Raw genomic sequence first — 13,792 nt, 5'->3', positions numbered from 1 at the left:
GCCTGAGGCCCCTGTGCTGGTTACTTGCAGATCCTATTCAGCGGGCTTGTCCCCTTAGGATTTCATGCAGAATGGTCTGTGTGTTATTTGTTATGTACCACCTCCTCAGTCCACCGTACCAGCCCCTGTCCAGGAGCCACCTTTGGCGTCCTCCTTATCATAGGTTATGACGCAGCTAGTGGACCTCTTATCAGCCCTCATGCTGCCTTCCACCATGGGGTACCCACAGCTATTACAGCCTACTATGTCAGTAACCCCTATGCATCCTCCTTGGATGGATGTTTATGTCCACTCAGTGCAGAATATGGCTCAATCGTCTGCCGCCTATCAGCAAAAGGCGGACAGACAGCCACTAAAACACTTAGGCGGACTGTATCATCCTCTCAGTCCACCCCGCTTTCGGATTCTAATGCATCATCTGTGGAGGCAAATGATGCACAGGGTTCTCTCTCTGGGTCTCCCTCGGGCAAGGAGAACTGTCATTCAACAGTGGATGTCCCTCCTTTAGTGAGGGCGGTTATATCGATCCTGAATGTAGAGGATGATGAGCCGGCCCCTAAGCCAAAAACCCAGATGTTTAAACGTCAAAAGGTGGTTAAGGCTGAATTCCCTCTATCAGAACAGCAAACTGAGCTCATGGGGGAAGCTTGGGGTACTCCTGGCAACGGTTCCAGGTCCCAAAAAGACTAGTGTCTTTTTACCCTCTCCCTAATAGTGAGTGTGCTAAGTCAGAAATCCCTCCTACTGTTGATTCGCATGTGGCAGCTTTGTCAGAAGTTCTACTCTGCTTTTACTTGTCTCAAGTCAGTCTGCTTGCTTTCTGGCGCTATCAGCAGGCCAGCTACAGTATGGCCGTGGCCTGTGTGGCTAAGGCTATCGAAGGATGGGCAGAGGCACTGGAAGAGAGCCTGCCATAAGACCCTACCAGGGTAAAACTGACCTACATCTCCCATATTTAGGAAGAAGCTGTCCCTAAGCCTAGGCTGTCCTCTTCTCTATTCTTTAGCCCTCATGGTAAGGCAAGTGAGCAGTCCTTTCCCAGGCAGTCTAGTTCTCACAAGACTACTAAGCCGCGATCCAAGCAGTCTTGGTTGGCCAGACGTCCAGGTTCCAAGTTTGACGACAAACTCTCCGTCTGATCTTGGCATTAAGCAACAACAGATGCTTGGGTCCGAGAAGTGATCTCTCAGGAGTACGCCCTCACCTTCCTCAGGTGTCCTCCACAGCTATTTTTTTTGCACATGTCCCCCATCAGACCCTATCAAGGCCCTGGCCCTCCAGGAAGCTATTCACTCCCTGCTGCGTTCATGTGTGAAAATACCGGTTCCTTCGGCTCAACGAGGAACTAGGTTTTTATTCCACTCTCTTTTTGATTCAGAAGCCGAATGCGTCTCACCAGCCTATTCTGAATCTCCATCCCCTCAACAGATTTATCCGAGTACCCAAGTTCCACATGGAAAATGTGTGATAAATTGTCCTGGCATTGGAGCCTGGGGATTTACTCCAACCCACCAGCAGTTCCTACAGTTTGATGTTCTGCAGCAACATTACCAGTTTCGGGTGCTGCCCTTTGGTCTGTCAACAGCCCCTCAGTTATTTACCATAATAATGGAAGTTATGGTGGCCCACCTCAGGTGCCATGGAATCAGAATCCTGCCATACCTAGATGACCACTTAATCTTGGCACATTCACCAGTTGTGTTACAACGACATCTCCACCTGACCGTTGACTGCCTGCAAACACACGGCTGGCTCATCAATTGGATAAAGTCCTACCTATCTCCGACATAGCGGATTGTACATCTTTGGGCACTCCTGGATTCTCGAATACAGAGGATTGTTCTGCCAGCGGACAAACTTTTTATACTACACTTGCGCAACTTGCTCTACAATCAGGGGGTATCCATTTACTTAGCAATGCAGGTCCTGGGGTCCATGGTATCTCCTTTGATATGGTAGAATATGCCCAGTTCCAGGCCCCTTCAACAATTGATTCTCTCCCGGTGGAACGGACAGTATCATCTGATCTGCTCCCAGATGATCCTCATCTCTCCGGAGGTTCGGTTTTCCCTCTCATGGTGGCTACAGACGTCCAATCCGGACAAGAGTCGCCCCTTCTAGATTCCAAATTGGGGACTTCTCACTACAGATGCCAGCCTTCGCGGATGGGATGTGGTAATCGGTCATCATACCTTTCAGGGATGGTGGACAACCGAGGAAAGTCGCCTGCCCATAAACATTCTGGAGGGGCAAACAGTGTACAGAGCGCTCTCTCTGGCACAAGATCTGCTTCGGGACAGGCCGGTCTAAATTCAGTATAAAACTTGACTGTGGTAGCCTACCTCAACCATCAGGAAAGCACGCGAAGTCGGGCAGCCATGCGGGAAGAAGCACACATTCTGGTCTGGGCCGAATGTCATCTCCCGGCAATCTCAACAGTGTTCATCCCCAGAGTGCTCAACTGGGAAGCGGACTGCCATCAGGACATACACGCCAGAGAGTGGGCTCTAAATCTGGATGGCTTTCAACTCCTGGTGGACAATGGGGCCTGCCAGACATAGACCTGATGGCTTCACGTCACAACCACAAGGTCCTCAGGTATGGGTCCAGGACCAGAGATCCCTCAGCTGCCTTCGTGGACGCTCTGGCAGTGAGGTGGGACTTAAATCTTGCATACCTCTTTCCTCCAATCTCTCTCCTCCTGAGAGTTCTCCGAAAGTTCAAGCAAGAAGTCGGGATGGTGATACTAATAGCCCCAGCCTTGCCCAGGCGACATTGGTTCATCGACCTACGAAGTCTCTCCATAGACACTCCATTCCCACTGCCTCTATGGCAGGATCTACTAGCAGAGTCCTTGCCTGTACCCATACCTACCTCATCTGTCTTTCACGGCATGACTCTTGAGAGATCCCTTTAAGAGCCCAGGGGGACCATATACTTTTTAGGGTCTCCCGGGGGCTTGCCTTTCTCCAGGCGGGGTTAGACCTCGACCTCCATCTGGCCTTCCTTAGAGTTCAAGTTTCTGCTCTGTCAATCTGGTTCCAGTGAAGGATCACTCCCCTGTCTAATGTTAGAACAGTCTTTCAAGGTGCTCTCCGCCTTCAACCTCCTTTTTGTCCATCCGGTGGCTCCGTGGGATTTGTCCTTGGTTCTCCGGGCTGTACAGGCTCCTCCGTTTGAACCTCTGGACTCAGTAGACCTCAAATGGCTGACAGTGAAGACGCTCTTTCTCTTCGCTATCTCCTCTGTGAGCAGGGTATATAATTTGACAACGCTCTCCTGTCACTCCCCATTCTTGATCTTTCATCCAGACAGAGCTGTCTTCTGTACCAGGGCTGGTAACCTCCCTAAAGTGGTATCCCGATTCCATTTGAATTAATAGATTGTGGTTCAGGCCTTCCAGTCCTCGGATATTTCTGCAGGTGAAGCCTCCTTGGATGTGGTTCGTGCTTTTCGGATCTATGTGGATCGTACTATTTCCTTTAGGAAATCAGATTCTGTATTGTATGGCAAATTTGTATGGCCATCATAAGCGCTTCTGCTGAACAATTGTGCAAGGCAGCCACGTGGTCTTCCGTCCACACCTTTCTCAGGTTCTACACCTTCTCCTTTCTGCTCAAGAGCGTCCCTGGCCTTAGGGGAAACTGCTATGGGACATCCCCATGGTATCCCTGTGGATCACCTATGGACCCTGAAGAAGAAATTTAGTTATGGTAGACTTATCTTTGTTAACTATATTTCTTCAAATATACAAATAGTTGATACCAGCGCTATATATAGTTGTTGTATATAAAAACTCAGATACGGATGTGTAGTCAATTAATATCGCATTTAATACATTACAATATAATAAAATTTGTTATATGGAAAATAATAAAATGCACAAAATAAGTGCTGTATTAAAAATAGTTGTAGTCATATGTAATCGCTATTAGGGGAGGCTGGTTAATCCATATTCGATAAAGACACTAGCTGTGGGACAATTGTTGGTTCCGTGTAATTAGGTACAGCAAATATTTACCAGGTGGCGTATCCTTAATCTCAGTCCAAAGAAATTATCATGTGTCCAAATCCTGTTGGTATTATCACAGAGTATAGACTGGGTGGGATCCACTTGTAGCTGTTATCCTGTGGAGTTGATGCAAATGTCCCAAAAGCAGGAAAATGTGTCAAAGTGTCCAAGATGAATGGATATAGATGGTGGAGAGGCTTAACGCGTTTCGTTGGTAAATCGATATCCAGCTTCTTCAGAAGTATACCTATTTCTTCAAAGTCCTTAGGATCCACAGGACGCCCACAAGGGTTCATTAGGGCCTTACAGAGTACGCAAACAGAAACAGTATGAACAAAACAAGAAAAAAATAATTACAGTACAGAACATTTGGTGCCATTGTTGGGCATGGGGAAGAGATGATTGTATAAGTGAGAAAAGGAGAAGCACATGAGGGAAGAGGGTCCTGCTCGTTAGAGCTTACAATCTAAAGGGGAGTGGGAGACAGATGGGGGTGACACAGAGGGGAGAGACAGTGAGTAAGGAGCATGGAAGGTAGGTTAGGATAAGAGCTGGAAAGCTTTGATAAAGGAGTGGGTCTTGAGAGCCTGTTTTAAACTTTGTAGAGATGTGGAGTCTGATAGGGAAAGGGAGAGCAAGAGAGTTCCAGTGGTAGGGAGCAGCACGGGCAAAATCTTGCAGGAGGGAGTGGGATGAAGTAATTAGTTGGTGAGCATTAATTTGTGGAGCGAAGTGGATGGGCGGGAGGGGATACAGTCAATATCCCGGCAATTAGAATACCGGCGCCGTAATCCAGACACCTGTCAGAATCCTGTTAGGAGGAGAGTTAGGGGTTAGGGATAGACACTAGGGGGAGGTTTAGGGTGCAGGGAGAGGGAGGTTAGGTTTAGGCACTAGGAGGGAGGTTAAGTTTAGGCATAGGGGAGGGAGGGTTAGGGGAAGCGTTAGGATACCGACTGACAGGTGTCGGTATCCTAACCCTGTCGGGAGGAAAGTGTCGGGACTCTGACCACCGGCATCCCGTACCCAACCCGGGCAGGAGTGTGCACGGAGATAAGGTCAGAGATGTAAATAGGAGAGGATTGGATATATATCTGGTAAACATGGTATATGTGGCAAGTGTGTTCATATTTAATTAATATATGTAATTCTAATTTCAAATAATTTCTCAGTAATGTCTCTTTAATGACACTGTTAAATTTTATTCACATATTAAATACCTATAATTCATGTACCCCAGTCTGTTCTCGGAGGTCTGTCTGTGATTGTCAGCTCTTATGATAAGTCTTTTCTTTTAGGAATACCAGACAGAATTCCTCACTGAGTGGAGAAAGCTGAATCTAGATGTGGTCCTATGTCCCATGTTGGGCCCGGCCTTCAACATCGGTTATCCGGGGAGACTTTACGGTATTTCTATAAGTCACAGTGTTTCGTCACTAATTTATATATATTATTATACAGGGTGTAACTGGAGATTTATGGGCCCCACAGCAACATTTATTACGAGCCCTTTTGTACATTTTGTCCGCTGGAAATGGTGTGGCTTAGGTTTAATAGAAAACCATTCTCAGCTGTCGGGTCCTTGTAGCTGCACCCCCTCTCACTACAGTAGGACCACCTTAGGTCCCCCGATGGGGTCCTGCAGTGTATAATGACAGTGGCACATGCAACACTCACTAATTATTAGCAGCCAATACAACAACATGAGATATAGAATGTGCATAATGTAATGATAATGATATAACTGGTGTACTTCATGTAAGATATAAGAAGTTCTTATTGCAGAATAAAAGGGAGATCTCAGCATGTGCGCTATGGTACATAAGGATATATTTATTTCAGTACAGAGAAAAAATATATATTCAATGCTCATGACAAAAGAATTATCAGACTCAATTGTCTAACTTACTTCCATATGGCCAGTATACCCATAGAGCTTTGTATGCCACCAATCTAATGTGCCCCATATGGCCAGTATACCCATAGAGCTTTGTATGCCACCAATCTAATGTGCCCCATATGGCCAGTATACCCATAGAGCTTTGTATGTCACCAACCTAATGTGCCTCTTATGGCCAGTATACCCATAGAGCTTTGTATGCCACCAACCTAATGTGCCCCTTGTGGCCAGTATACTCATAGAGCTTTGTATGTCACCAACCTAATGTGCCCCATATGGCCAGTATACCCATAGAGCTTTGTATGCCAACAACCTAATGTGCCCCTTATGGCCAGTATACCCATAGAGCTTTCTATTCCATCAACCTAATGTGCCCTGTATAGCCACTATACCGATATAGATCTTTGTATGTTACCAACCTAATGTGCCTCTAATGGCCAGTATACCCATAGAGCTTTGTATTCCAGCAACCTAATGTGCCCTGTATGGCCACTATACCGATATATATCTTTGTATGCCACCAACCTAATGTGTCCCGTATGGCCAGTATACCCATAGAGCTTTGTATGCCACCAACCTAATGTGCCTCTAATGGCCAGTATACCCATAGAGCATTGTATTCCATCAATCTAATGTGCCCCGTATGGTCAGTATACCCATAGGCAACCAGCCAAATATGCCCCATATAGTCATACTCACAGAGCTTCATATACCAGAAGTATATGGCAGTGGTTCCCAAACTCTGCCATTACAGTCCAGGTTTTAAAGAATATCCATACTTGAGCACAGATGACTTAATTAGTACCTCAGTCAATTCGATTTAACCATCTGGATTTCGGTATGGCTATCCATAAAACCTGGACTGTAAATGGTGGAGTTTGTGAAACTTTGGTATATGGAATAGTTTTAAGCACCATAATTATGGGGATCAAATCAAAGACACAAATACAGTATACCACAAGCGACAGACACTGATCAAAGATCCATCCTCATTTATGATTTATACTACAAAACGTTACGTATAGAAGCACACATCAAAATACACTGAGCAGGGCTGTAACTAAGGTAGTGTGGCTTGTGCCATGGCACAGGGCACCACAGGTCAGAGGGCACTGTTTGGGCCTGTCAAATTTCTGTTTATTATCATTCTTGCTTGTAGCTTCCTCTTATTTCATCCCCAGCATCTCCTGGCCTCTTCTATCACTTCCCTGGCCCTTCCCCATGAAGCCATGGCCCTTTTTTGGGTTCATTATGTCCCTATTTGAAAAATGAGGGGGCGCCAATGCTCTTTCTGGCACAGGGCACCAAAAAGTCTAGTTACGGCTCTGGCACTGAGTGATTGGTCTGTAATGAGCAGGTGTTTGGGGACAGTACATATACAGAGCATTGGTCTTATACAAAGGAGAAGTGCTCAGTAATACTGTAACCTCATTTTGTACACAATGGCAATTAGTGTGCAACAGTGACAAAATAAGACGTATGATGTGAAGCTCACAGGGGATATAGTTAATATCCTAGCGAAGGGGATGCCGGTGCTTAAAATACCAGTGCCGGCATGCCGACACCGGTCAAGGTCCTGGCGCTGGAATCCCGACCACCGGCATTCTGAAGGTGAGTAGCGGGGTTAGGGGGAGGGTTAGGGGTTAAGGTTAGGCACTTGGGGGAGGATTAGGGTTAGGCACATGATGTCACAAAAGCCTTCCTAAATGATTTATTATTATTATTAACATGTATGTAAATAGCACCAGCATAGTCCACAGCGCTGTTCAATTATGAAGCAATACAGCTATAAGTTTGGGTTTGGGTATTAGACAAAGCGATAAGAGGGCACCACTTAGAAGCTTACATAAGTCACCAATCTCTCTTATGTCTCTCAGCTTCCATTGCCTGCACAATGCTGTACAATATATTAAATTATCCGGCTGGAGTCGTTCCTGTTGGTTCCGTCACTGCGGAGGACGAGGAAGAGCTAAAAAATTACAAAGGTTACTGTAATGATCCCTGGGACAAACTGTATAAGAAGGTAATTATTATAGTGGTTTTTAAGATATAGGTGAGGTTTATTTGTGCTATCTCTCATAGGGCTCTATTTATTATCATTATTTTCACACCCTTTTCACATTATTTTAGTTTCACCCAAAGTTACTAAAGGGCAATTGGAGTAGAATTAGTAAAATTCCCTGTGATATTTCCTGAATTCGCAATACGAATTCAGTCGGTAATATCACACTACAATCTGCATTCAAAATGCGGATTGTATTAAATAGAGCCCATAATACTATTGTTATAAAGTGTCTAATCTCCAGGATTGTGTTTATTTATATATATGAGTACAAAGGGCCTGATTCAGAGCAGCTCGTAAGCGGCAGTACGCTCGTTCCGAGCGATGTTCGCCCATCTGCGCATGCGTACGGTTTTTAATACGCATGCGCGAACCAGTCAGTGCGGCCGAAAATCGTTTGTTCGCTCTATATCGAAGGCCTGCTATTTTGATTGACAGAATGAGGCGTATGTGGGTGGTAACAGGGGAAGGTGCTTGAAAACGGGGAGTGGAGATCAGAACGCAGGCGTGCTTAAAGGTCAAAGTGGGCGTTTTATGGGTGTGCATAATTTAAACTGCAGCGTCATTGACCACGTCACTGGGTTATTTTATAGCCAGAACTGCTCGCAAAATTGTGGTAGGAAAAACCAACCACAAGAATAGCGAGCAGTTTATACGCTGTTCGATGTACTCGATTAATCTAATAAATAGCGGACATGACGTATGATGCGAGCGGCCAGGGGGCGTATTTTTCAAATAAACGTACGCATGTTTTGTTCGCTTGTTCAGACATGGAGGCGTCAACAGACCGCAAGGAGCGAACGGTTCATTTGAATAGCCACCCCCTTTTTCTGAATGAGCGAGCGCTAATTGCGTCCGGCTCTGAATCAGGCCCAAAGCCTGGACAGGTGTCTAAACATTGCTGGGGCTCAGTGGTTATGTGCCATGTCTCTCTTCCTCCCCCTACTGTTTACTCTGTGTAACTGCTTCTCTATCACTATCTCTGCAGGCTGTGGAAGGAGGGGTGGGTCTCCCGCTGTCTGTTCGGTGTGTGGCGCTTACCCACCAGGATGAGCTCTGCCTGCGTCTCATGAAAGAAGTCGAGACCCTTAGCGGCCATCACCAAAAGAGGCGATAAGCCCCTGCTTGGCTCTTGGGCAACTCATTAGAGATGACTATAAACTAGGGATGTGCAGGCTCGGATAGGTTCGAGTTTGCACGTGGAGTTCGGATTTTTCCCTCCAAAAAAACGGAACTCAGGAAGAGGCAAAACATCATCTTACATGGACGAACATCATCATTCCTGGACTTTTGTCCAAACTCGAACCTATCCGAGCCTGCACATCCCTACTATAAACATATATTATTAGTTGTTATTTCATTAGAGAAACCTATATCGCTACTCTTTATTACTCTGTTATCTGTAGAGGGTTACTAGTCGTTGACTGATCCTCTTCAGGGACAGCAGCAAGTGACAGCCATAGGTAGACTGAGCAATGAGGATTCTTATAGCAAAGCAATTATTTTCATCTGTATCGTGTGTAATATAACTATGAATGTTCAGCTATAATAAACATATTTACGTTTGTTAAACACATATTCACTCCATTGTATTTGAAATCTTTCTGACATTGCAACGTTCTTTGTGTGGAAATAATCCAGCACAGAGTCTGTATTTGGATCCTGGATGCTGGAAACAATCCGATTCTTGTTTACTCTCTGTAGAATATACTAACATAATAATACTAATAATAATAATAATAATAATAATAAATAATAATGAAAGCTTACAGAAATACACCATGTGGATACCATGTGACAAGTTTTGAAATCAGACAGAAATTTTGGGAATCACATATTTAATATAAGTGAAGATTGACAGCTGATTTGGGTTCATTGCTTAAGGGCTGTGACCAGCCACCAGAGGGGCAGAAGGAAAGAACAATAACTGCTTGGTCACCTCACCTGAGTGATCCTTCCGGCACAGTAAAAGGGACAGGGGCTGATATTAGTCACACAGGTAAGACTGATATCATACAGTCACTATACACAGGTAAGACTGATATCATACAGTCACTATACACAGGTAAGACTGATATCATACAGTCACTATACACAGGTAAGACTGATATCATACAGTCACTATACACAGGTAAGACTGATATCATGCAGTCACTATACACAGGTAATAGAAACAAGTGGAAAGCAGCATTGATAATGAAAATGTACACAATTTAATATACATACAAAATACACTAACGGCACCTAATATTTTGGACATTGACACCTACCCTGCATTGGAATACCAAATTGGATTTGGGACCTTATCCATTGTTTCCAGCACTGACTGTTAAGAGGCAGCATCCCTTGCGTTGGATTTTCGCTGACTGTGATGCCATCGCTAATTTCAGGATCCTCAATCATCTTGGTCTAAGCTGGTAAAACTATCGCTATATCATTGGATTGCTTTTACAAACTTCATCCTACCCTCTCCTTGAATGACGTTTCTTCGGTGTCCATTCCAATTTAATTGCAGCAGTATTTAGTGCGCACAGGGTTCATTTATTTGCATGAGATTCAATATCATGTGTTTTATTTCTCCATGTCACATGTGACCTTTTGATGCTCCATATGTTTCAATTTATCTATGGTTTTATATTGTATTTTATTGCATTCAGTGTATTTTGTATGTATATTAAATTGTGTACATTTTCATTATCAGCACTGCTTTCCACTTGTTTCTATTACTCTATAGGAGGCTGACTACCTCCCTCCAGCAGCTGCTAGGAAAACTGACACATGACAGCGCCCTCTATACTATAATATCTTTATAGACATTTCTCTACTATACACAGGTAAGGCTGATATCATACAGTCACTATATACAGGTAACTGATATCATACAGTCATTATACGCAGGTAACACTGATATCATACAGTCACTATACACAGGTAATACTGATATCATACAGTCACTCTACACAGGTAACACCGATATCATACAGTCACTATACACCGGTAACACTGTTATCATACAGTCACTATACACAGGTAAGACTGATATCAGACAGTCACTATACACAGGTAAGACTGATATCATACAGTCACTATACACAGGTAAGACTGATATCATGCAGTCACTATACACAGGTAAGACTGATATCATACAGTCATTATACACAGGTAAAACTGATATCATACAGTCATTATACACAGGTAACACTGATATCATACAGTCACTATACACAGGTAATACTGATATCATACAGTCACTCTACACAGGTAACACCGATATCATACAGTCACTATACACAGGTAACACTGATATACAGTCACTATACACCGGTAACACTGATATCTTACAGTCATTATACACAGGTGACACTGATATCATACAGTCACTATACACAAGGTAACTGACATCATACAGTTATTATACACAGGTAACCGATATCATACAGCACTATACACAGGTAACACCGATATCATACAGTCACTATACACAAGTAACACTGATATCATACAGTCGTTATACACAGGTAACACTGATATCATACAGTCACTATACACAGGTAACACCGATATCATACAGTCACTATACACTGGTAACACTGATATCATACAGTCACTATACACAGGTAAGACTGATATCAGTCACTATACAAAGGTAACACCGATATCATACAGTCACTATACACCGGTAACACCGATATCATACAGTCATTATACACAGGTGACACTGATATCATACAGTCACTATACACCGGTAAGATTGATATCATACAGTCACTATACACAGGTAACACTGATACCATACAGTCATTATACACAGGTAACCGATATCATCCAGCACTATACACAGGTAACACCGATATCATACAGTCACTATACACAGGTAACACTGATATCATACAGTCATTATACACAGGTAACACTGATATCAGTCACTATACACAGGTAATACTGATATCATACAGTCACACTACACAGGTAACACCGATATCATACAGTCACTATTCACTGGTAACACTGATATCATACAGTCACTATACACAGGTAAGATTGATATCATACAGTCACTATACACAGGTAACACTGATACCATACAGTCATTATACACAGATAACACTGATATCATACAGTCACTATACACAGGTAATATTGATATCATACAGTTACTATACACAGGTAACACCGATATCATACAGTTACTATACACCGGTAACAATGATATCATACAGTCATTATACACAGGTGACACTGATATCATACAGTCACTATACACAGGTAACTGACATCATACAGTTATTTTACACAGATAACCGCTATCATACAGCATTATACACAGGTAACACTGATATCATACAGTCATTATACAAAGGTAACTGATATACAGTCCTTATACACAGGTAACTGATATCATACAGTCATTATGCACAGGTAACTGATATCATAAAGTCATTATGCACAGGTAACACTGATATCATACAGTCACTATACACAGGTAACTGACATCATACAGTTATTATACACAGGTAACCAATATCATACAGCACTATACACAGGTAACACTGATATCATACAGTCACTATACACAGATAACTGATATCATACAGTCATTATACACAGGTAAGACTAATATCATAGTCATTATACACAGGTAACACTGATATCATACAGTAACTATACACAGGTAAGACTGATATAATACAATCATAACACACAGGTAAGACTGCTATCATACAGTCATTATACACAGGTAACACTGATATCATACAGTCACTATACAGAGGTAAGACTGATATCATACAGTCATTATACACAGGTAAGACTGATATCATACAATTGTAAGACTGATATCATACAGCCAATATACACTGATCACTATACACTGTTTATGCTGATTTCATACAACTGATATACACTGATCACTACTATGCACAATTAACACACAAGTCACACTGATATCGCACAATGAAATACCTTCAATATACAGCCTAACTATGTATTTGAGGGACAGAGATGATTTTATAACATTGTATATTCTGCCTGAGCAACTTACTGCAGGGCCCCATTGGTTCATAGTCTGAGAGTTTTCTAATCATAATATGAGTTTTCTAAATATTAACACAAGCTTTAGGGCTTATGTATAAAGTAATTATAAGATATCTTTCCTGCAAGAATGCCTCCATAGACACAAAGCATTATATACCATCTGAAGATTGTGTAAATCAGTGAGTTCAAACTTGGTACATAGGGGTCAGACTGTAATCCTCATTGATTATAAAGGGGACTGCGATCTCCACTGATCCTGCATTAGGCTATTCCAGGCCTCCCATTGAAAATAGTCACACAGGATACACTGACTGCAGTGCAGACAGGAAGAAAGTTTTTTTCCCTGTCACCACCGACAGCCAAGCTTACTGCCCAGCTCACTCATCTCCCGGGCCGCACAAAGCTGAGCACATCGTAACCCCCACACTCCCCCTCTCGGCTGGTCGACCCAAGCCCCGCCCACCACTGCCGGTCGAAGCTCCGCCCCTATGTGCCTTAAGCTCCGCCTCCTGGGCTGTCCTACTGCAAAGCTGTGACTCACCAGACCAATTGCCTAGTTCAGGATGGAAGGCACTGCAGCCCAGCATGTCACTTCAGGTTAACAGGTCAGTGTAAAGTTTGGCCTCTGTGTATTATTTATGTATGTTTTGTGTGGATGTATGTATCTAATCTATATATTTATTTACACATATATATATATATATATATATATATATATCTGTGTGTGTGTGTTAAATTAGGTGGATACAGGAGGATATATTATACATATATATATTTATAATAT

General features: G+C 43.1%; 1 protein-coding gene across 1 annotated transcript in view; it reads left to right on the top strand.

Annotated features, from left to right (window-relative positions):
* The window catches only part of LOC148431094 (vitamin D3 hydroxylase-associated protein-like), a 40,958-nt gene extending 31,867 nt beyond the window's left edge, over positions 1 to 9,091 (top strand). Inside the window, exons 12-15 of the mRNA XM_088466357.1 lie at positions 297 to 591; positions 5,311 to 5,419; positions 7,790 to 7,935; positions 8,963 to 9,091. Of these exons, the coding sequence (XP_088322483.1) occupies positions 297 to 591; positions 5,311 to 5,419; positions 7,790 to 7,935; positions 8,963 to 9,091 (679 nt within the window). The remainder of the gene's footprint in view (positions 1 to 296; positions 592 to 5,310; positions 5,420 to 7,789; positions 7,936 to 8,962) is intronic.
* The last annotated feature ends 4,701 nt before the right edge of the window (positions 9,092 to 13,792 follow it).

The sequence above is a fragment of the Taudactylus pleione genome, unplaced genomic scaffold (assembly GCF_031769625.1).
Source record: "Taudactylus pleione unplaced genomic scaffold, aTauple2 ptg002904l, whole genome shotgun sequence".
Taxonomy (NCBI): Eukaryota; Metazoa; Chordata; class Amphibia; order Anura; family Myobatrachidae; genus Taudactylus; species Taudactylus pleione.
Note: the sequence above shows the minus strand (reverse complement) of the source record. Positions and strands in the feature narration are given on the sequence as shown.